The 26,168-nt window shown below is 35.3% G+C and overlaps 1 protein-coding gene across 1 annotated transcript in view; it reads right to left on the bottom strand.

Moving 5' to 3' along the window:
• The window catches only part of LOC149424267 (uncharacterized), a 38,995-nt gene extending 13,872 nt beyond the window's left edge, over nt 1-25,123 (bottom strand). Inside the window, exons 1-6 of the mRNA XM_089631053.1 lie at nt 24,998-25,123; nt 21,704-23,007; nt 20,626-20,771; nt 11,720-12,138; nt 8,127-9,433; nt 6,655-6,778 (exon numbers count right to left, since the gene is read on the bottom strand). Of these exons, the coding sequence (XP_089487179.1) occupies nt 6,655-6,778; nt 8,127-9,433; nt 11,720-12,138; nt 20,626-20,771; nt 21,704-22,932 (3,225 nt within the window). The 5' untranslated portion in view covers nt 22,933-23,007; nt 24,998-25,123. The remainder of the gene's footprint in view (nt 1-6,654; nt 6,779-8,126; nt 9,434-11,719; nt 12,139-20,625; nt 20,772-21,703; nt 23,008-24,997) is intronic.
• Nucleotides 25,124-26,168: the final 1,045 nt, after the last annotated feature.

Genomic DNA, 26,168 nt, shown 5'->3' with positions numbered 1-26,168 from the left:
CTCGACCCTCCCAAGGTCGAAAACTTTTTTTTTTCTTTAGAGTCCCAATCTTAACAACATATATCAAAATCGCTACTACCTAACCTTTTGCAAGGTGGAGCCCTTTTTTATCCCCCACTGACTGGACTAAAAGATATCGGCACTAATTTTTATTATTGGTGTTTTTTTTGGTAAAAAACTTTTTTTGATATTAAGCCCTCACCATGTGTTTGTATTTTGAATAATCGTAATGAATTGATTACTTCTCTACATTTTGCAAAATTTATCTAGTGTATTAGCGCATTAGTGACTTAGTGCCTGAGTTCGTCGGCGGCAGTCGGCGCAGAGTTGTGGACACGTGGAACTGTAGTACGCGGGTAAAATCTGCGTCACCTGCGCGGTATGCCCCGTTCATACAGAGTGATTTTAGTTGATCAAGTCGCAGTTGAATGACACTTGAAAGCTAATCGGCAAGTGTGAACAGTTGATCAAGTTTTTAGTTGAACGACGAAACTGAAAGCTCGTCTACTTTTGTTGTTCAAGTATGAGTCATCGTTCGATTTTCCCGCCGAATCGAAACGTGTGAACATATGTTTCAAGTGGTTGCGATTTTTCGTTCCCTGCGGTCGAAACTAGACGTTAGACGACCCTATTGAGTGATTTATTTATGTGTACCTAGTTCCTACCATCATGGCATCTACTTCAATCGTTTTTTCATATTATAAAGTGGACGCACGCAGCGATAACTTCGCTCGACGCCATCTTGATTAACAAAATCGGTTCGAGTTAAATTAAAACGTCTGAACGACAACTTGTTCAATTTTTGTCGCTCAATAAAAGTCGTTCAACTAAAATCGCTCTGTCAGAACGGGGCTATAGCCTGACAGCAGCTGTCAAGTTTACCGACCAGATAACGGTGACAGTCATTCAATCAACTTATGAAGAATTAGTTTATTATCTATGTAATTCGCTAAAATAATGTGGTAATATTAATGATAATATCATGAAACTACTGAGAAGGAAACATGATCAGTAGGTGATCTTTTTTGGATACTTCCTCATTTTACACCTGGAACAAAACTATGTTTTTAAATACCTGATAAAGAAACATTCTAGAGTCATAGAATTTATTTTAATATTTCCTGCTGCTGGGTTGCAAGATAGATAATTCTGAATTTGAAATATGAGATCGACAAATATGACGTTTAAACTAGGTCCCAAGGTTAAGACGCTGTCCCGGTAAGACAAGTTAAGTGAAGTGAATTTGCTTTAAATGTCTGACAGAAGGATTTTCATTGACTTAGTATTTCTATATAAAATTCTTAATGATTCATTTGATACTCCAGAATTGCTTGCATTGATAAGAAGTCTACTAGAAGTCGGGATTTATTTCAGTGCACAAATTCTGGTACTAACTACCATGTGTATTCCTCATTGCCCAGAATACTTATGAAGGGAAATAATTATACCGAGTCAGTGGACATCTTTAATTTATCACTTAACAAATACAAAACATTGTTACTGAGGCAGTTTAGTTATGTATAGAAAATATGTAAAAGCTGCTAAAAAGACGTTAGTAAAGTAATAAATAAATAAGATAATACAATACGCCAAAGTATTTAGCTATTAATTAAATTAAAGAAAGAAATAAACTATTTGAAATCAGTTGGTTGCAAAGCAAATAAGCTAATTTTCCTGCTAATACTTAATTGTGAGTAGAGTTAGTAATAGGAAAAAGCCATCGACAATGGTAATAGCGATATTAATATAATTATAATTAATCAACCCTACAGCCTTCAATATCGGAATGTTCATCATTAGGTACAATAAGTACAAAATAGGTACAAAAGAACGAGGTCATGTTTGGATTATTACTAAACTTGGCGGCTCTCTGTCGCGCCGCGCCGCTCGCCCTTGGCCTCGTATCGTTAGTATTTAGGCACATCATGGGCGTAGACATTATGCATACAAAATATTTACATTTAGCTGGTTCCTGAAATCCAGAGTCAAGCGTATGACATACGGCCACACGCATATTAGGTTTATTTCATCAAAATGACAATTCATCACACCTTTAAAAAGTGAAATAGAGTCATTTTAAAGTGATGAAACAAAAACTAGTTTTAATAGTTACCTATTTCATAGTTTTTGTTTCATCACTTTTCATGACTTTATATCACTTTTTGTAGGTGTGATGAATTATCATTTTGATGAGATACCCGGTCACCATTTTTTCACACATGATCTTTAGGTGGTGCAGAGGACTGAAATTTTAAAGTAATGTTCGTTTTTAGAAAAATTAAATCCAATGTTATTATCAACTTCAACCTTATTATCTACATTAAAATATAAAGAATAATCCGAATCTAAGATTTTATTTATCATTTTAGCTTTCAGTCAAATCATTCTCCGGAATGCAAAGTTATTCATTTGAAAGAGGTTATTAAAATTAATCAACGAGAAAAATTCGACAGACTATGTAATGTTGTAATTTACGGACTTGAATCTTCGAGAAGTGATGACAGACATGAAAAATTCGACAGACTATGTAATGTTGGAATTTATGGAGTTGCTACTCCAAGATGTGAAAACCTTCATGATATCATAGCGAATATATCCCAGAAGGTTGGGCAACATCTACAAAAAGGGGACACAGATTATAACTCTCAATATTGCATCCACATCCCCACCCACTTCCAATATTATTGTAAGAATGATTTGTTGGCAGCTGCTCATCGCCACCGGACCATGACTTCAGCAGACACCGGCCTTCCAGGAGTAGCAAGCCGCATATTCCTTAATGACCACCTAACGCTTTCTAATAATCTAAATAAGCTGTACTTATGAAGAAATAAACAAAATAGCGTGACTCTTCAAGTACTCTAATGATACCATTTACAGTATTAAATCTTTTCGCATTAATATTTTTTATTGGTACACAGAATTTAAAACTATGCTTTAATCTCATAACTTTCAATTACTGGTGGAAACTTATAAATAAAATGTAAAAGTAACAAAATGGAATGTATAAAAATTAGTACGAATATGACCCACCAACTAATGTACTGGTAGGTAGGTACCAACCGCAATACAAAGGTAGATACGGACCCAGTTTTCGCGATAAAATGGAAAGTTTTTATTCCGCAATTTTGATAAGGTAATCGGGTCTTAACTATTATTATCTTTGAAGATTATATTTATAATTTTTAGCATTTTCAATCCACGATAATGGTCGAGTTGAATTTGCGTTCAGTGCTACAGGAAAATGTCAAATGTTAATAATTTTTACTTGTTATAAAATTATTCAATTGCATTTTTTTTTACATTTCTTACACTTCAACTTTTTATATTTTACCGTTACAGCACGGGCAATAATAAAAACATACGTATTGTTATTATTTATAAATGCAAATGCGCGTTGTAGTTATAAGTCTCTAGTTCTAAACTATAGTTGTAGTGGTAAGGCCATATAGCAGTACTACTTGGTCATAAATACCTATGTATTATTTTTAAATCAAATTGTAAGTTAGTATTAGTTGTAATTCACTGGCTATAAGTATTAGAAGTAAGTTATTACTGGCAAGGCTTAGTAGTCAGTTGCTAGCTATAGTTATAAATTTGAGTTGCTAATTTTTAGCCACTAGAATTTTTTTTAATATTAGCTCTATACAGGAGAACATGGGGAAAATAATTTCCCGGCGAGAGTGAGATGTACGATAATGATTTTATCTCTCCATTGAGGTAAGCAGACATACGTAGATTGTTTGTCTCATTTTCAACAGCTGCAGCATTATTGTGATAAAGAACGTACGTCTCATGCTTTTTGCCGCAGGAATTTTAAATGTGCCCAATATTATAATGGTATCATTATTTTGGAAATAAAGTAGTCCCAGAGAGAGAGAGAGATCGCCCTCTTCCTTCTTACATGTATTGTGTGAACTAGACAGAAGATCCTAGAACGATGACGTCACGTACGACCTCTCGCTCGGACTAGAATAAATACCGCGAGGCTGCCTTCATGTCTGATAAGTGTTGGCGTGGAAGATGAAGAGGAAAAGGAAGACAGGGCATGCTGTGTGGAGGATGATGATTTACTGATTAGCTGGTCGGCAAATCTGCCAAAATTCATTTGAAGGAAAGTTTCGATCCCGAATGTTTGTTTCGTGTTTGAGGCCTCTGGATTCAGAGCCAAGAAGATAACCGACCTACCACGGAGGTAACCAGTGAGGTAACCAGTGAGGTAACCAACATTATCACCTCTAAATGTATTTTATTAAAAAATTGGTCAACCTTACAGACAACAATGTTTTTTCACAGAACAGGGGTAATAAGATAATTTATAATATTTCAATAAAATAATAATTTCGGTGGTGTATCTTTGTGTCACTGTGTTACTCCGGTTTAATAAACTCTAGAACTTGGTTTTGCTTTCATTTTCAATATTGGAATTTCAATGGTAGCAGAAGTCGGGGACGCCCGAGGAAGACATGGTACGACCAAGTGAATCAGATACTTGAGTCGGGCCATGTCAAGAGTCAGAACAATAGAAGAGTATGTATGAGACGATGTATGAATGTGAATGAGGCAAGGAGTGTGTGCCAAGACCGAGTTGTTTGGCGGTCCGTTCTCTCTGCCTACCCCTGCGGGGAAACGGCGTGATGGTTAGTTAGTTAGTTCAATATTGGAACTGATTGTGGTGATGATTCAGACAAACGATAAAGTAAGTAACAACATTTTAAAAAAGAAATATTTTTTTAATAATAATAAGGAAGTTGAGTGAAAAATATTTTGACTTATAAAAAATATGTTCATGTAGATCAAAAAATATCGATTCTAAATATATAAATATATTATTCTTAGAATTAGTTAAACGTTCTTGAAAAAGCATTCAATCGCAATAGACTGTATACGCTCCACGATTGGTCGAAATAATTCTGACGTCACATGTGTCGTGACTTGTACGTACAACGGATCACCTATGGTGCATCTCTTTCTATTACATGAGAGATGGTCGGTTTAGATGAGAGAGGTGTATAGGCCAAAGGTTTATTTGGGTTTGTCAAATATATGTACGTATTTGTTGTTATTATTATATGAAATAGATTTCTAAAGATACATGTTCGTATAGTGCTTTATAATAATATGTTGTTTATTGCATAACTTAGAAGTTTTTATTATTATAAATGTCACATAGCATGTGATACACTTCAGGCCGCCGGCCGCCCAGAAAAGTCTCACAGTGAACTGGGCTGTAAACCGTTATTTTACTTTTGGTCTATACTTTTCTGCGCGGTGGTCCTGAATTCGCGCGGGGAACGTCAACAAGTAGCGACGGCAATACCGTACAAGTACCGTACCGGGCGGGAAAAGCAAATATTCTCACTTAAAATATTAATTTAACTATGAAATCTTAATCAATTTTCTTTTTTTTAATAACATCAATTCTAATAGACGGTTAACATTGGTAAAAAAATACTGGAATTCCTTGTTGAAGAATTAAAAATTTTTCCATACAAAATGCTTAAGCGACGTGGTTTTCACAGTTCGAATGACGTCACACCACACCCCGCCTCTTACCGCTCGGATTCCGCTCGTTTTGGCGGGCTTGATAAAATTTAAACTTTGAGAATTAATTTAATTATGAAAACAAACTTTAAAAAAAAAATACCAGTATTTAAGTTTGAATGCGAACATTGATAAAAAAAATTTTAAAAAATGGACTCAACTTCCTTATTGTGCATTTAAAATGTGTATTTACTATGATAAAATTATTGACATGTGCACAAATAGTTTCAAAATCACAAACATCCTGCAATTATATATTCCGTGCTCTCTCAGGGGTCTGCGCTAGTCCGTAAATCATAATAAATTGACTTTGATCAGTCAATGAGAAGTCACAATATTTATTTCTCAATTAATTCGTTTGTCGTATGTCATATCTTGGTTGACTGAAAAGTTTGTTCTTATTAGTCCCAGGAGGGCTTAGAGAGTGGTTTGGATGGCAGAAGAAGTCGGGGACGCTCGAGAAAGACTAAACGCATTATCTCTGCATTGGAATAGGATACGGAGTCGAATGAAATTCGACATAATTTAGTTCTTCAACAGTAACAATACGGACTTCATGATACTACATGAAGTGAATGGTACAAAAAGTCGGTGATGCCCATGAAAGACATGAATCCTTGAGCAACGCCGGGTACGCGTCAGCTAGTTATCTTATGTAAAATATATCGCACGTTCTTCTAATTTATTTTTATTGTTTATTTATATATTTTTTTATTTTTATTTTTTATTTTTTTTATTTATTTTTTTTTTTAAAGAAAGACAAACATTCCCAGGTTACGAATAACCCAACAATGTTTGAAAATCTCCTACTACCACCACAGAAAGCCGAAAATGTTGCTTGTGTTGTGATGGAGGACTTGGAGCCAGCCGAGGAATCGAACACGCGACGCTCGGGTGAGACCCAAGCGCTATGCCCACTCAACCACTGACCGGTCATATATAATACAACATTTTTTTACATATATGTATAATCACAGAGAAATTGATTTGATTTAGGTATGGGTAATTTTGGATGCAAGAATTAAAATGTGTAGGCTTGGGTGTGAAAATGAACAATCTGAAAGCATTTTAACTCTATTGAATGGTGTTCAATTCTTCCCAGAACTTTGCTCTCTCCGGGAATGGGTTCTGAATCAGGGTGCTGTCCTCGCTGATGTCGTAACAGTTGAATTCCTTCTCGTTGACTGGCTCCCAGAGGGTTTTGATATTATCCGACAGTGCTGGGGTTGGATTCCTGAAAACAAAATATTACAAGTTATTTCAGAGATTAATAAATAAACTATATATGTTTTTTTCCTTATCGAGTGCTCCTTGCTTTTATATTATGTTTTGCTATTTGCTAACACTAATTTTATCTGAATTCAAACCAATAGTTTTCAAACCAGATGTAGTAATGTAATCAATCACAATGAAAACTAAAAAATACTTACATGACGAACTTTTTGAAACCGATAGTCTTTCTAAATAACAAATTACGGAATTTTTAAATAAGGTAATCCAAAATATATAAATAAATACAGACAGATCACAATAATAAAAACTCTATCTAAAATCTTGGAAACAACGACAGAAATCTACTCATCAATCAACTGCATAGAATCTTACAAACTATTATCACAGAAACAATTTCATTTCAGAAAACATCTGGGAACATCAAGCGCCCTTGCCTCAGTAATTGAATATAAAAAGTGCATTGGTATATTCGTAAACTTTTCAAAAGCTTTCGACAGCATAAATCACTCACATCTTTTTGACAAACTATAAAACATAAGGATTACTGATAGTGAACTGATTTTTTTTAAAGTAACTAAGCAAACGCTAAAACTTAACAACATGAAGAAAAAAGCAGAAGGCAGACTAAGCAGAATAAAAATTATGACTAGACTACCACTCACTTACACTTAATGCCACATAAGACTCTAATAACCGGGGTTTGCTCGACGCTCACATTTTAATTATTTCTGATGATCGTATTACCAAAATCTTAAATGTTTCTAGAGGGAAATCCCTATGAATTAAGTTATTTAGAAAGATCGATTTTCTAGGCCTGCTAGGCAAAATCGACCACAAGTTTGTCCATTTCGCCGGGTCGCATTCCGAATAATGTTTTTACACGGCTTTATCACTTATGTCGTTAATATTCCAACTTTATTTTAGAGATTTGATAAGGCAAATTCAACCAAGATCTGTTCAATACACCAGGGCCGCGCATTGCACATTCTTGTGCCCGAGCTTCACTAACGTTGTTAAGATTCTGACTTTATTTTAAGGTATTGTCTCATCTTAATGCTAATAAAACCTATTTCGTCACCATAAAAATGAAAAACAAAAACAAAAATCTCAGAAACCTGAACTTGAAAATTCATAGTTCGAATTGGGTATTATGATAATTGTCCGACATCAGATTACACTGCCCCTGCATTGCCAAAACTTCTCCACCTTGCCCTCCCCATCTCATTCCCCTTCCCATTCTCTACAATCTCACAACATACCCCAATCGGTAATACCATACTCTCACTGGATTTGGTTAGTAGGGAGCAGTTAGGATCCATGTGCGGTAATAGCGTAAAAACAATACTTACCCAGTTCTAGCGAAGTTGGTCCACATCTCGGTGACAGAGTGTATAACGGCGATGTCCTGGGCGGAGGCCACCTGTTTCTTCAGTTCCTCGGATGAAGCTTTGAATAAGTATCTTAAATCATCTCCGTGCGCTGCGCCGGAGTAAGGGACCAGCAACATGTGCTTCATGATGTTGAGCGATCCAGCGTAGGAAAATCGGTAGTAATATGTCGCTGGAATAAGCTTCGAGAACATCTTCACGGAATATTCTGTATCCCTAATAATAGCAAAGTCGGACATCAAATTGCAGAATTTTTCAATAAGATTATCCTGGGTAGCAAAATAGAATTCCTTTATTTTATTTGCGGCGACGTATCGTTTAGCAGCATTCAGTCTTGTCTTCAACTCTTTCGGGATGTATTCTTGGAAATTTGGTATCAATTGATCCAGTGTAATTGTCTCCAAATTCATTCCAGCTAATTTCATTGTGAAGGGAACTCCTTCATTGGATGTGACTCCGGAAATTGTTGGAACTTTGTTATATTTACCAAGTCTCTGGAGATCCCTGGCACTCTCAGTAATAATAGCCTTTTTTGACGGGAATAGTTTTTCAAGAACTGGTGAAAATGGGATCTCAGTTCCTATACTTAATTCAGGTGCATTGGCAGCTTCGATCAATGATTCACATTGGACGTTGGTCAAGAACCTCGAAAGATCGTTAATGTTCTTGTAGCTACTATTTTTGAATCCCAATAGCTCTGCCAATTTTATTGCACTTGCCACGGGATCGGATTGGACGGCCCACTCGGCGGCGCTGGAACCCGACTGAAAAATGGCTTTACTGAATATACCCTTAGCCATCGGAGACATTGTGAGGTAGTGTGCGGAAACAGATCCAGCACTCTCTCCGAATATGGTAATATTCTTAGGATTTCCTCCGAATTGACGAATGTTATCGTTAACCCACTTCAAAGCCATAATCTGATCTTTAAGTCCAGCATTTCCAGGGACTTCAGCGGTGTTAAGACACAGAAATCCGAGAGGGCCGAGTCTGTAGTTGATGGTCACGAGGACGACGTTCTTGTCCACGAGGTAGTCAGGCCCATGCATCTCCTTGCCACCGGAGCCAAACTTGAATCCACCGCCGTGAATCCAAAACATCACAGGTAAGTCTGAGTCGGTGGTAGCTCTTTGGGGAGTATACACGTTCAGGTAAAGGCAGTCCTCTTTTCCTCGGAAAGTGTTTGTCATCATTTCAAATTGAGGGCTTTCGTTTCCCTCCACCGTTGTTTCTCGCACCCCTTCCCAATGGTCGGAAGGTTGAGGATCCTGAAAGTAATTTTATGTTTTGTGTCAGGCAGCATTATTTCATTTATGCAGTTTGAAACGGCGAAAGATATGAATTGATCAGAGAATGTCGCACCGTTGCGTTGCATCACTCATAATTTGAATGTTGGACAAATTTTGTCGAGGGTCGGTTTTTTAATATTATTAAAATCTCTTCCATATAAATATATTTTTCAAATCACCACCGGTTGAAATGCACACTTATCCCATCACTCAATGTTTCAATTACTGCCATTTTAGTCATACCAAGCTGCATGCAAATCCCCACCCAGATGTTTTAAATGCGGAGAAAACAACCCATCACACTAATGTCTTTCATTCCACCAGTGTCGTGACTCTTTCATTGTCTCAACTGCTCGGGCACTCGTTCCGACATCAACTCTTCTTGCCCAGAACAATCTCACCAAAAAATATAATTTTTTCTATGGCCTCTCAGAACTTCTGTTTTCTGAAAGCTTCCAAACTATATCCGCCTTCATATAAACACATTCGTGTATTGAAATCAGAGCTCAAACTAAACCTCTTCCCTCCATCTGTTAAATTATCAGTTTTTTCTCAAATCTCCGATTCAGAAGATAATTTTTGATAATTTTATATTTTTCCTATACTATCCATCTCCTTCCCTAAAAACAGCCCTACCCACATTGGAGATTATGAAGATTTATGTTGCACTAATTGTCGCAGTGAGTCGAACTCGTGTCGTACAACAAGAAGGTGCCACCTTAGTTTTCGTCACTGTATTATTCACATGCAAATATCAAAATACACTCGGAGGAAAATTCACCCAGTGCAAGTGCATCGAGAGCCCGTATTGCCCGGATTCATGGGAATTCAGGTAGGCTGTTTCCTTCTTTCCACTTATTCCCGTGATATTCAGAACCAATTGAATGAGCTCCTAACTATCATTTTTTTTTAATATAAATTGGTTTTACAGTTCACTTAATGTGTAATAGAACACGTTACATCCCTTATACAAATTAAAATATAGTTTTTTCCCCGAAAATTTTGGAAGGGAACAGCATATTTTCCAATCTCCTGTCAATAATATGTTCAATAAAATTAGTTCATTTAAATCCACTAAATAAACTCTTCTCTTTAATTTACCGATGTCTCCAAATCTCCAGACTCTCCAAACTGTGGTATAGGTATTAACGTTTACCACAATAATTCTAATGACAGAATATCTCGTTCAATTTCAAACCAATTTTAAATATGTTCAACTGAGTGCATTTCAATAATGGAAACTCTCAAATAAATAATCAAAAATAATTTTGATCCTTCCCTTGTTCCTCTCTGATTCTCTCAGTTCCCTCCAAAAACGTAAATCGAGTCCTCTTCTTCATCCTGATGATTGCTTTCTAAGCCTTATTCGAGTTCTGGTAGGCTTCATTCAAAGCTTTGGAAAAGCCGTAACTCTGATTTGGATTCCTGACATATTGGCATCGTGGATAATGATATTGCGGATTCCTTGGCAAAACAAGGAGTATCCAACCTTATTGTGACCCTCGTAAACCACATTCCCCTATCTAACTTTTTTTTCTTTCCTCAAAGATAGACCCCCCAAAATTTGGGCAGAGTATGGCACATTGCTAATCAATCCAAGAGAGCCTGCTATGCTTCAATACACTGGAATATCCCATCAAAACCATGGTTTCAACAATTCCCCCGTTTCTCCAAAAAATATTTTATCTCACTTATTCGAATGAGGATTGGAAATTGTTCGGTTCCTTCTCACCCTTTTAAAATTCACTTGCTTCGACTCCTCAGATTGTAAATTTTGTAGTCTAGAAGTAGGAACTTTATATCACATATTTTTGGCTGTCTCTCTCTAAACAAATATCCTCTCTTCTATCAGGCCTTATCTAAAATTGCCTTCCCGCCATTCAGCATCTCATCTCTTCTAAGTCTGAATTCGACTGCATTATCTTCCGTATAGTTATGAAATTTGCCAATTTAAACAAAAAATTATACAAGTTCACTTTCCCTCTCTCCATAATTTGAAATGATGGCCTAGAACATCCTTGAAGGGTAAAAGCCCGAAACATTTGAAAAATAAACTATTAAGGTAGGTTTTTAAGAACCTACTTACAAATCTTACGATTTCAGAGGAAAGTTTGGTTTTGGTTTACTAAACAAGAGAAAATTAGAAACATACTCTTTTGGTCGCGAAGTCTACTCTTAACAGACTACTAGTAATACATATTATTAAAGAGTTTGACAGAAAAAAATATGTAATAAAAGTTTAAAATAATGAAAAATATGAAATACCTTAAATCTCAGGTTTTCGATTGGAGGTTTGGCATATGGAACGCCTAAGAACGCCTTGTATGAAAACCCTGAGTCGGTTTTCAGGTTGAGTCCTTCAATTCTTCCCTGTTGAACGATGACCTGGGGTCTCAAGGTTGCTATTAATGATTTATCCATGACTGATGCTAGTGGCGCTTCCAAAGTGTTAACTGATGGTGCAACTGATGCCTCCAAAGCGTTGACTGGGGGAGCTACTGGTGCTTCGAAAGTGTTGACTGATGTTACCAGTCGTGCCTCCAAAGTGTTGAATGTCGATGCCATCGGGTCTTCAATAGTTGCCTGCGGTTTAGGTCTTTGTAGTTTATCCACTAACTCCATGACTGACACTTCTGGTTTCTCAGAACTATCAATTGTTATCCCCTTTGGTCTCTCCATACTGTCTTGACAAAAGTATTTTTTTATTTAAAGTAATACCAGACGTATGAATTCCGATACCCCAGTTTACACACTGAAGAATATATCTCTAATAAAAGCGAATTGTAAACGTACTACTAACCAAAATAATTTATAGTTGTGACAATAAAATTTTGCGATAATGTTTTGATATCAGTCGGATAATAATCCCTTTCTGCCTTATCTCAACTTTGGCAACATGGAGGTAAAAGGTTGGGCCAAAAAGTTCGTTACGTTTGTTACGCTTGAAAAAGCGCCTACTTCCTCCCGAAAATTGTGGTTGTATAATTGCAGTAAATTCGACTCTTTGTATCCCGAGAGAAAGAAGTCAAAGGGACTCAGGTCTGCACTCCTGAGGGGGGCATGCTCTTCTACGACTGTCAATGATACATTCAACGTATTTCATGTCGCACTGTCTTAATTGAAGCCGTGTCCTGCTATCATCGGCTTTACATTCCTGCAGTTGCGGGAATAAAATTTCTCGTAACAGTGCCGTGTTCCGGTCAGAATTTACGGTTACGGTGACCGGATAAATCATCAAAATGATAATTCATCACATCTTTAAAAAGTTATACAAAGTCATGGAAAGTGATGAAACAAAAACTTTAATAACTGGGTTAAGTAGGTAAGGTTATGAGTTTATTTATTACACTGTTATACGTGGTGGAATTATATAGTATTAAAATAGAAAATAAAACATTTTTTAACTTATTTCCACTTGTTTAAATAAAAATAATAAATAAGTGGAAATAAGTTAAAAAATGTTTTATTTTCTATTTTAATAGGAAAGTTTAGGTTAGGTTAGGTGAGGCAAAATTTTTTTTTCATCCTTTTTAATGACGTTATATCACTTTTTAAAGGTGTGTTGAATAGTCACTGTGTTGAGTTAGCATGGAACCATTATTAAAATATTTAAAACCAGTAATTAATGGTACATCCTGTGATGAAACCCGAGATGAAATTAATGATGAAACCAGTGATGACATGAGCAATTTAATCTGCGATGAAACCATTTATGAAACCTGAGATGATCTCAATGATAAAGCGTGCGTGGAAATCGGTGATGAAATATGATAATAAATCACTAATGAACCAGTGATATAATGAGCGGTGAAATCAGTGGCAATGGAACAGGCTATTAAATCCCTGATGAAACTTTTGATGGAACCGGCTATGAAATCAGTGGTGAAACCTTTGCCTAAACAAGCGATGGAATCAAACTGAACCATTTTACCACATATTTTCAGAAAGCGGACCACTCAATCTGAGAAAATGGGGTCTGAATCGGTTAACACCTGTGATTGAAATAAATTGTAAATTGATAGCGCACTATTCCTTCGTATCATCAGGCACATCGTAGGTGGTCAATGAAATTGAGCAGATGTCTACCAAATTGGCAGTATTTTAAAGCTTAAACTACTAACTACAGAAACAAAATGAATCGCTGACTCGATAATCTATGCATGATTTCATCGTAAGATTCTGTAAAATTCAAAGACTGCGATGAGCTGGTCAATACTAGCCATGTGGAAATTATGCCAGATGACAGGTCACCGAAATGTAAGGCCTCAGTGGATGCCACAAGGGTTTGCAATCCCGCAATCCATTATTTGATCGTTCGGGTTTACTCTATTTTCATGTGCGGGATTAATACTAAGTTTACACGAAAATCAAGCCGTGGACAATATTTGATGAGGAACTGAACTTGATGTTAGGAAAAGAGAATTGAGCCGCATCTCAAGCTTTAAAACTTCAAGACCTGGAATCGATTTCGAATAAAGACATGTTCCTTTTTGGGAACGGAGGAATAAGAGGGAGATACCTTCAATTAGCACAGAACTTCTTGATGAAAGTCCCACCAACTAGTTAAGTGTGTAGATGCGAAAAAGAAAAAAAAAACGTTGTCCGCTGGTGGAATTTTATGCACAAATGTCCGTTCACATATGGGTGACGGATTCCATATTACATGTTTTTTTAAATCTTATTTTTAAGTCTTCTTAAAATAGTTGGTATGTTACCTTTTCAATACATTTTACAATATGAATAGTACCAGAGATGACTAATACCAAATGCAGTATTAATCCTAATATGATGGGTGTGATGGTTTGGATGTCAGCCAGAGGCCAACCGAGGAAGAGATGGACTGACTGTGTTGTCAAAGATTTGAAGATGTAAACATGTCATCGAGGAGATAACCTGTAAAAATTCAAATGTTTTAATCTACCCCTATATACATTTTTACCAGGTACCTAAGTACATCTCCAAATATTGTGTTTCATATGCCAATATAACCGTAACACGTACATTTCATAATTACACGGATTTAGCGATAAAATCGTGCATTTTTATACGATAAGACTCGGGTCTAATTATTATTATTATCCTTTTACCTTGTATTTGTACGAATCTATTTACAGTATTAGCATTTTACGGACAAATTTGTGGTGAGTTACAGGAAAACGTCAAATACTTGTACTTACAAAAATATTCTAAAGCGTTTTAAAACATGGAATGGGATAACTGCCCGAAGCCAGTAGAACCATGGTATCGCCATTTAAGCAATACTGCGAGCCTAATTAAGTGAGAGCGGAGAAGAAGAAAGAGAAAGGGAAGGTTCGAAATAGATCTCTACTGAAAGCATAGACATATGAATATTAGTAGACCTGCCCAAGTGATTAAAAGCGTATTATCCCCACTCCCCATACCGGTTCCATTGGAGCCGGCTGTGCTCGCGTATGGCCTCAAGTGAAATTTGAAAACGTGACGTCATCATTCTTGTGCGAACTATGGTCGAGGCATCATCGGTTCATTTTACGAAATAACACGGCAAAATGTTGACTTGTACTATGAAAACTTGTAAAAATAGATGTGAAAAAGAGAATAAACCCAATTGTCGTATTACATTCCATATATAAGCATTATTTTACTTTATTTTAAGCATATTCACATTGTATAATATGAATCAGTTGTTACTATCACATCGAGAAACGTCTGGACGCGAAACACAAAGCTGGTTGGTTGCTGGGAAGTAAATTATGAACATTTATAAAAGTGTCTTAACTAAATGCTTAAACGAAATATTCGACTCTGAAAATAGAACCGAATTTTTTTACCGAATTTGGACTTCGCAAATTTGTTCATAACGTGGCGAGTAATTTGCGCTCCCATGTAAAAATGTCTATTCATTCAAAAGCAGATTTTACTTTTAAGAAGTAAATGGTGATATTATAATGCGAGATCCCTATTTACTGTCAGATTGATTTATTGACGAATCACAGTCAGCTTCACTCCCTTCGTTAGTCAACAGTTGATTTTACCCCTCGCCATTATCTTCTCGTCTATTAATTCCTATGTCTGTGACTGAAAGTCTTTTCAATCTGGAATAGGTAGGTTTTGTATATGTGTCTTCTGGATTCAGAGTCAATGAGATAACCAGCCTGCCACGGAGATCATCTGGATTAAAGGTTCCCCACTTAAAATGTTTTACATAAAAATTAGAATGTTACCACTTCCATGAAATGTTTGAAGGTCTCCGTGGTCGAGGGGTAAGGCTCTAAAATCCGAAAGTAAATTTAATTTAATATTTCATCCTCTCAGCATCGCATCGCCCTGTTGAAAGAAAACCATTCCGCGTGAAATGGCTTTAGTCCTTTTTGGTGACCAGATCTAAATAGACAGGTACTTCCATACCTTCCTCTTTTCCACCTCATTCCCCTCCCCACTATCTTAAGCCAATACACCAATTTGTAGGGAATATCATAGTCTCACTGTCTCCAAACGGTTAGGAAAAGTTATTGATTGAAATAACATCTAAAATTCAAACCGAAAAATCTGTACTTTCACATAAATAATAATCGCCATAATCAGTGATCGAGGCATTGGAATGAGAAATCACAATACTTAATTTTTTGGTTAATCATATCGATGATATCATAAATATCTTAAAATATAATAATATTATTTCGAACATCATATTATCTTACATTAGTAAGTAAAAATATCGATACAAATTGAAATATCTCCCGAGTAAAAATAAATACCGCCTAATTATAAAATTCTGATTGCCTATTATTACTATCTGTCAGGTGCTCTGAACCACTATGCTACGTTGGCTTATTCCCAACCCGCCAGATAATTCAACATGTACTAGTATTTCAATAAGAAAATATTGCTTATTATACTTGTTCACCTGTAAACAACCAACTTTATTTTTGTAGAAAAGGCTTTGATAGTGCTGAATTTCCCACATTAGTTTATAATTAAAAAAATAATAGTATTCGACAAGTCAAAATATTTTACCAACAAATATAGATATAATATGTCTCGACGCCATCTAGACTATATAAATATCTTCTATCTTATCCTATCTTTCCCTTTCTATTGCTTATAATAATTTGTTATCCTTTGTGCCATGCATAAAAAAATCTTATCTTATAAGCATTACTTTTCACTTTTAAAGATTAATCATTAAAAATTTAAGAAATATGGACTGACCTTGTTTTTGTGCAATGACAAGGTGAGCCTGGCGTATATGACATCGGAAGCGGGAGGTATCAAGAGTGGCAAGATAGAAGTGTTGTGATTTGTGCATAGACATATGAATATTAGTAGACCTGCCCTAAGTGATTAAAAGCGTATTATCCCCACTCCCCATACCGGTTCCATTGGAGCCGGTTGTGCTCGCGTATGGCCTCAAGTGAAATTTGAAAACGTGACGTCATCATTCTTGTGCGAACTATGGTCGAGGCATCATCGGTTCATTTTACGAAATAACACGGCAAAATGTTGACTTGTACTATGAAAACTTGTAAAAATAGATGTGAAAAAGAGAATAAACCCAATTGTCGTATTACATTCCATATATAAGCATTATTTTACTTTATTTTAAGCATATTCACATCGTATAATATGAATCAGTTGTTACTATCACATCGAGAAACGTCTGGACGCGAAACACAAAGCTGGTTGGTTGCTGGGAAGTAAATTATGAACATTTATAAAAGTGTCTTAACTAAATACTTAAACGAAATATTTGACTCTGAAAATAGAACCGAATTTTTTTGCCGAATTTGGACTTCGCAAATTTGTTCATAACGTGGCGAGTAATTTGATAATATTTTGAGTATGTAAATTTATTATAAACCTAACCTAACCTAACATCCCGCTTGACAATAAGGCATGCGAAAAGAAAAAAAGTATAATTTTATCCATTGCAAAAACTAACGGCTTCAAGGATAAAGACATTAACCTTAACTCTACCCGACGATTAATAATAAAACTAATAATAACTTTGGGTGTCTGGAATTTGTCGGACCGACATCAAATAAAATTGCTTATGTCCTAAAACAGCTGTCACGCGTAATAATAATTACATAGCAGAACTTGTTTATAAATAAACTGTTTTCATAAATTTAATAATAATATTTTGAGTATGTAAATTTTTTTTTTAAAAAGAATTAAAAATTAACATGTACATAATATCTGCCACCGACGCCACTATTAAATTCCATGTGCCGACTAGGAACCCAAGACAAAATGTAACATTATTCTGCAATACATATACAACCAACTTTCAGACACACTCACTAACCAATAGGATGCATGATCTGTGCAACCGACTCCACTTATAGAATGAAGCGTAACTAGCACTTTGTTGAATCCTAAAAATAATAGTAGCGTCGGTAATGTAGTTTTAGTAATTTATCTTACGTGCGGTATTGTTCTAGTTTCTATATTATATTATTTTTTTTATTTATTCAAAAAATAGTTTCTAACATAATCTGCACATCTCACTAGGGCATTCCTGTGTCAAGTCATGTGCAGCTTTACAATTACATCATTTAAAAAAATACATATAATTAAACTTAATTTAATAACAAATTTAAATTTAAACCCAAAAAAGAAAACTTAATGACGCGGTTGTGTCGAGACCGGTAGCAAAAATAAGAAATGTACGAAAAATAAAACAAAGCTGTCTACAGAAGAAACATTGGGCAGTACGTTTATAGTAAGTTGGTAAAAATAATATTCTTCTATTAACTAAAGTACAAGGTACCTGTGCTGGCTTAACAGACACAAGAGTATGGTAACTATACCAAAAATTACAAGATTGATGGTATGAATAGTAAATAATAAGAAAAAAAACAAAATAACTAAACAAAAATAGGTAATTAATAACAGATAGGTAATAAGTAAATAATAATAATGATAATAAGTAAATAAATTAGGTAGAAAATAATGAAAGTAAATAATAATACGAAAATGAAGTAGATAGTAATAAGTAGCTAATAATAAGAAATAAATAATAATAACAATTGTTTGAAATTTTAACTTGCTTGGTTACTGGAATGTGGCAAAAACGATACAATCATCTCCTGTTAGTTATTTTGCCAAATAACTACAATATCATTTACAACCAACGTAGATGAACAGGAGATTATTATGTCAACTGTACAGATGAACATGGATAGTCTAAGATCGCAAAAAACAAAAACAGGTATTCCTAGGTAGAATATGAAATGGACGATGTCAATATGTTTATTTTATATTTTTATATAAGTAAACTAGAAACATGAATGTTGTAATATAGGAAAAAATTACATTTACTTTTCTCACAAAATTATCCGATTTCTCAAGTAAACGAACAAAGATTAGCAGACCAAAAGCGAGCTATTTTCAAAAATAATTTAATTCCTGCAGTAACATTAGATCAGATTAAAAAGAAGCAGCAGATAGATTGCAAATAGGGAATAATTTAGAACAAATTAACACAAGTAATAATTTTATATCAGATGCATTGAATGTAGATAGTTTAGATAATATTCTAGTCGAAATGCCCAATGATATTAAAGTAGATTCAATAACTACTTAGACGTTATTTATAATCTTAGGGAAATCAACTTAGATATAATTATAGTAAAAAATATAATTATAATTATTTAAAAAATATTTTATTCCAAACTTGACGATAAACGAAATATTATTTCGAATAATAATATTCCGTTGCCATCTGAATCAGATATGCGCGATTTTTTTACTAAAATTTGTAGGAAAGATATAAAACATAACGAGTCAAGTCCCTGGATAGAAAATGAAGAACTCAATTGTTCAGGCATTGAACAAATGAGTTTTTCTAATATATCGGTTGAATTTTTAGCCAAAAATTATTTAAAATACTAATACTAATAATTGGAAAGCAACGGGTTGCGAGATTAAAAGAATTTGGCATTCTCAGACTATAAAAATATTACCATTTGTTATTTCGGCTACTGGCATTATACCTAGCTCTCTCATTCAAAATTTTGGCGTATTTATTATTATTATTATTTATTTATTATTTTATTTAGATCTGTCAAAGAATTTATATATAAAAATGCAAAAATCAGTAATTTCAAATACATGTAGGATTACGAAAGATTTTTTAAATATTTACATTGAGGGATCAGTAGGATTTATGGGTCCAGTTAGGAGTTCTACCGAGCCGAACCCTCTGATATGAAAATATCTGGAGTCGGTGAATTATTTTCCCATTTGATCTCTGGTGCGTGACGTGTTGTTCTTGTATTCTTTTGTATTTAGTATGCTTATATAATGCACTTCCATAATGTGGATTGACTAGATGATCATTTGTGGAAAACTGTGTGGAAGGCTTTAGTTTTTCATGTGGGGAAGATTTAATCCGGACATAAAGTCGGAAAAGTAATATAGAGCCTCTTTATTCTTAAAGGTTTTCTTTCGATCGTCAATCATAATATATTACAATCATAATCATTATATTTTGAACTGATTTTTTAAAATAATTTTTTTAAATTATTAAAAAATAATAATAACGATAGTGAAAACAATAAGTAAATAATAATAACAATTAGAAAATAATAATAACAAAAAGTATTTTAAGAAGTATATAAGTACATATGCAGTAATTAATATAGATTGTATCGAAATAGGGCTTCCACGCGGATTTATGATATAAGCGACAACATGGGTGATCCAAAATCATCACTCTCAGCTAGTACAGAGATTTTGACCATTTTCTTGAATGAATTTAACGTACCTATAGTTTTTATATTTTCATCAAGCACATTATATAGCAACGGAGCTTTGTATGAAAAACTCTTATACATGTATGTTTCTGTTACATGTTTTACTAATATTATTTCATATTTAGTTTATCAGTTTAACGTTATTTCATGCTTTAAAAACTTTGTGCATAATTTTCGATAGCTCACTAGTTATATTATGTTCTTAAAATCCATGTAAAAGCTCGGATGGGCGAAAAACCAAAAAAATAAAATAGTGCAACTTTATCTCCCTAAACATGTATGTATATTTTGGTAAAGGTAAATGCAGGAATTGAAAGGTGTAGGCTTGGGAGCAAATATACACATTCTGAAAGTCTGTTGCCTGTTGTATGCAGATAATGCCACGTGCTTATAATTATGATGGTCTGTTAGATGTAGTACATTAAAGGGTGCTCAGTTCCTCCCAGAATTTGGCCCTCTCCATGAAGGGATTCTGAATCAGGGTGCTTTCTTCGCTGATGTCGTAACAGTTGAATTCCTTCTCGTTGACTGGCTCCCAGAGGGTTTTGATGTTATCCGACAGTGCAGGGGTTGGGTTTCTGAAAAGTAAATATTACAAATGATTTCTGGAAAGATTGAAACTATTTATATTTTTTCTTTGCGAGCGTTTTTTGGTTTTTTGGTAACAATTTTAGTTTCATACATCATGTTATGATTATCAAAACATTACATTAAATCAGGGCCATATTAAGGTTCTAGCCGTCCTAGGCCTAGGCGTGCTGATAGCTCCACATCAATCTGACATCTCATAAAATGATTAAAAAAAACATAAGTAGGTATACAGAAGACCCATTATCGGCCTTCTCGAAGCTTCATGAGCTGTGAGCTGCGAATGAAAGTAGCCCCATCTCTACTTGGAGAAAACGACCAACTGAAGTCTGATAGAAGTTTTTTTTTAATATGTTTTAAATGATTATTTTGCTTCCATGCTGAAAAATTATAGCAAAAAATATCACGGGTAATTTATTATTTTATTTGACAAGGAAAACAACAGGATATATAATTGTATTACGTAAATAATACAATATAGTAAAAGGCACCATATAATGTAAACTATTATAGGTCTCCTCCAATTACGTTAATTTTTATTATAATGCGTGGGAAAAGGAGAAGTTTTGAAAATATTGCACCCCCGGCCTACTCTGTCGATCATCATTCTTGCGCCCCAGGCATCAGCCTAGTGAGCCTAAAGGTTAGTCGGGCCCTGCTACAATGTGATAAAACCTGTTTCAACTTCTGTGGAACCTCTTTATGTTAAACTGCACAATAGTCCTATTCTTATCAACACTTTGAGGAATCGCTTAGCTGAAGGCATTATGGAAGGAAACAGCCTTTACCTATTCAGGCTACAGCCATTTTAAGCATGTTTTCATATCCAACTATCTTCTTTGATAATTTGAAATTAAAACATTCAATTTCAAATGTTTACTTTTTGGAATAACAGGTAACAGTAGTATCATTAAGAACTCACCCAGTTTTAGCAAAGTTGGTCCACATCTCGGTGACAGAGTGTATAACGGCAATATCCTGGGCGGAGGCCACCTGTTTCTTCAGTTCCTCGGATGAAGCTTTGAAGAAGTACCTCAAATCATCTCCGTGCGCTACGCCGGAGTAAGGGAACTTCGAAAATTGCTTCATGATGTTCAGCGACCCAGCGTAGGAAAATCGGTAGTAGTATGTCGCTGGAATAACCTTCGAGAACATCTTCACGGAATATTCCGTATCCCTAACATATGAAAAGTCGGACAAGAAAGTGCAGTATTTTTCGATAAGGTTATCTTGGGTCGCAAAATAGAATTCCTTTATTTTATTTGCGGCAACGTATTGCTTAGCGGCATTCAGTTTTGTCTTCAAATCTTTCGGGATGTATTCTTGGAAATTGGGAATCAATTGATCCAATGTAATCGTCTCCAAATTAATTCCAGCTAATTTCATAGTAAAAAGGACTCCTTCATTAGATGTGACTCCGGAAATTGTTGGAACTTTGTTATATTTACCAAGCCTCTGTAGATCCCTGGCGCTCTCAGTAATAATAGCCTTCTTTGGTGGGAATGGTTTTTCTAGAACTGGCGAAAATGATGTCTCAATTCCGGCATTGAATTCGGGTGCATTGGCAGCTTTGATCAATGATTCACATTGGACGTTGGTTAAGAAACTCAAAAGGTCTTTCATGTTCTTGTTAGTATTTTTGAACCCCAAAAGCTTTGCCAATTTTGTTGCATTAGCCACAGGATCGGATTGGACGACCCGTTCGCTAGCGCTGGATCCCGACTGGAAAATAGCTTTACCGAATAGCCCTTTAGCCATCGGAGACATTGTTAGGTAGTGTGCGGATACAGATCCAGCACTCTCTCCGAAGATGGTTATATTTTTAGGATTTCCTCCGAATTGACGAATGTTATCGTTAACCCACTTCAAAGCCATAACCTGATCTTTAAGTCCAGCATTTCCAGGACATTCAGCTGTGTTAAGGCACAGGAAGCCGAGAGGGCCGAGCCTGTAGTTGATGGTCACGAGAACGACCTGCTTGTCCACGAGAAAGTCGGGTCCGTAGATCTCCTTGCCACCGGAGCCAACCATGAAGGCTCCGCCGTGGATCCAAAACATCACAGGCAAGTCTGAGTCAGTGAGAGCTCCTTGCGGAGCATACACGTTTAGGAAAAGACAGTCCTCTTTTCCTCTAAAAGTTTTTTTCATCATTTCAAATTGAGGGCTCTCATTCCCCTCTACCGATGCGTCGCGTACTCCTTCCCAATGGTCGGAAGGTTGAGGATCCTAAAAGTAAAATAATAAATTGTGTTATGGTGAATTTTTGATATATTGTGTGAAGTTAAATATTTCATTGGTGTAGTCGAAAATGGCGAAGAATCCAAATAGAAAAGAAACCCATTATTAGAGAATTTCGCACCCTTGTCATTCGCGGCATAATTATCAATGACAGACAAATGTGGTCTAATGAAAAATCTGTCTTTAAACGATTTATAGAGATCGAAACACTGACCTATTCTAATCGTCTTACTCATAATAGATAATACGGGGTGATAAGGACGGGTTACTTGAAAAAGTTAGTCATAATCACGCGCATACGTACTGCGTATGCCGGCCGTAATGCCACAGTATTAAAAGCTGACAGATTTTTAAACCGCCCGATCCCCAAGCATAGAAACATAATATAATCGTAGTACGACGGAAATCGCGAACTTTGTTAACTATCCGGTTGTTTTGATAAATATCGATCGGTTGAACAATAAAATTTTTAAAAAGCAGTAATACCTATTCGGAGCACTATCAGAGGAATATTTTAAATCGAAATATCAATTCACCATAGGAATTTTGAAGGAATTCAAAACAGACCGGGTCTATGGCATCGCAAAGGTCATCTGAAGAAACGTGGAAGTTGGCAACTAAAAGCTAAATGCGAAAATAACCGTGTTTTTGAGGATTGGAAGGTACCATTCTAAAAAAATCAAATGTAATGATTTTAATTCGAGCAGTATACGGGCCTCTTCACCGTATAGTTATACCAACGCTGCAGCGGCGTATTAGGGAGCCTATAAGTAAGACTGTAAATGTCATTTTCACGTGTTATCGTTCTAAATTATGCGTCACAATTAGGATAAAAATTAAATTGATAGATTTAAAAAAAAAAAATTTAACTTTTTTTTTGTGTTTTGTAATATCAATATCTTATTAGGTCACCTGAAAAATCACGACTTCTTAATGTGGCTAATTGGAAAAATAAGATTGAAAAACAAAGATGAAAGTGACCTATGACTGCAAGTACTTCAGCAGAATGCACCTTAGTTTAAAATTATTTACAGCACACAGGTTCCCAATTACTCCAGGTAATTATTTGCAAGCCGTTCGTCCATAAAACTCTGTGTCCATATAAATTATGCTCGATAAACCATACACAGGTAAGTATCTTTATATTTTTACAAACAGAGTTATACCTTTTTCCCAACTGCTATTTATATTTGGTCACCAAAAACTATTAAAGCCATTTCAGGCTATTTTCATTCTAAATAGTGGTCTTACACCAGGGCGAAACTGAGAGTATATTTTACTCTGGAACGTGCCGCAAATTTATTATATATTTTTTAAATGAATGAGTCGTGAAATAACACAAGTTAATCAAATAAAATTTACTTGCATATGCCGGGATTTGAACCCGCGACCTTCGGATTGCTAGTCGAGAGCGTTACTCCCCGAACACGAAGGGCGTCTTGGGATACTTTAATAATACAGTTTTTTAATAGACATCGGAGAGTTTGATTTGACACTACATTATGTAAGATAGTTAAAAAACATTCACAAACCTACATCAGGTACATAATTATTACTCCTTTGTCCATACATAAAAAATAATCGATATTATTTGGTTACACCTAATTCATAATAAAATTTTTTTAATTAGTAATATCTAAGTTCATAGATGTTAAGGTCAAAGGGAATTAATAAATTGGGTTCGATTCAAAAAAATATCAAATAAAAGCAAACATACACAAAAATGTAAAGAAAATATAATACTCAATTATTGAAGACAATATTAGCGATTCCTAAACGAAAATCTGAAACAGAAAAATCAGAAAAAGATACGGTCACGTCTAGGAGTCGAACCCAAGACCCTTGCCTTGCCGGGGCACCTCTACCACTGAGCTAATGGGACCCTGAGCTATTGATACCCTTAGATATTGTCTTCAATAATTAAATATTACAATTTGAGGTTTTACTCATTAAGTTATTCCAAAAAAATAATAAATACCTTGAATCTCAGATTTCCTATTGGAGGCTTAGCGTATGGAATGCCTAAGAACGCCTTGTATGGAAACCCTGAGTCAGTTTTCAAGTTAAGTCCTTCAATTCTTCCCTGTTGAACGGCGACCTGGGGTCTCAATGCTATTAACGGTTTTTCCAGCGTCTGCACCAGTGGTGTTAGTGGTGCCTCCAAAGTGTTGAATGTTGATGATGGTGGGTTCTCAATAATAAGGTGCTTAGTTAAGCCTTCCGCAGACGTCAACTTATCCGCAACTGGATCTTGCGAATCCACAACGATGTCTTTGGTTACAACATTCGATGGTTCCTCAATAAAGTCCTTGGTTAATACATGTGGGTTTTCAGATGAAACTTCCAAGGTTGCCATTCTGTCTGAGACTGTTGGTTGCGGTTCCATCAAAATCTCCTTTGTTAATTGTTGTGGTTTCGCCATCCTATCCGTTTGTTGTATTTTAGATCCTTGTAGTTTATCTACCAACTCCTTGACAGATACTTCAGGTTTCTCAGAACTGTCAATGGTTATTCCCGTTGGTTTCTCCATTCTGTCCATGCTGACCAAAGTATATTGTTAGTTAAAACAAGTAATACTAGACGTATGACTTCCAACACCTCAGTTTTCACACTGCTGAAGATATTTCCAGTAAAAACGATTTGTAGACGTACTACTAACCAAAATAATCTCTTGATGTTTATCAAATTTTACGATAATATTTAGATATTGGATGGATAATAATGCATGTTTGCCTTATCTCAACTTTGGCCACAAGAATGTGTGATGTAAAAGCAAAGTTTACACCAATGATAGTGATAAATATTTAAGTAGCCTGACCACTTCTAAGATAGACGCTACACACACTATGTTATTATAATATCAAAAATCAGAAATGAAATCTCTGATGAAATCGTCAATGAATTCACTGAAGAGTGTAACTAGGGATGCAATCAATGAAAAATCCATTAGGTAATGAAACGAGCAATGTAATCTATGACGAATAGAATGACAAAACCAGTTATGAAATCAGTTATAAAACATCTGATGGACCCAAGAACATAGGGCAATTAAAAACCTTTCCTCATTTACAACTACGCCTTTGCATTAGCTCAAATACCACAAACTGCAATTATTGCAAAGAAAATTGTACATACGGATGCTTATCCTT

This window comes from Hesperophylax consimilis, chromosome 4 (genome assembly GCF_061612785.1).
Source record: "Hesperophylax consimilis isolate HC1 chromosome 4, BYU_Hcon_1.0, whole genome shotgun sequence".
NCBI classification, from domain to species: domain Eukaryota; kingdom Metazoa; phylum Arthropoda; class Insecta; order Trichoptera; family Limnephilidae; genus Hesperophylax; species Hesperophylax consimilis.
The sequence above is the reverse complement of the archived record's forward strand: the minus strand, read 5'-3'. Positions and strand labels throughout refer to the sequence as shown.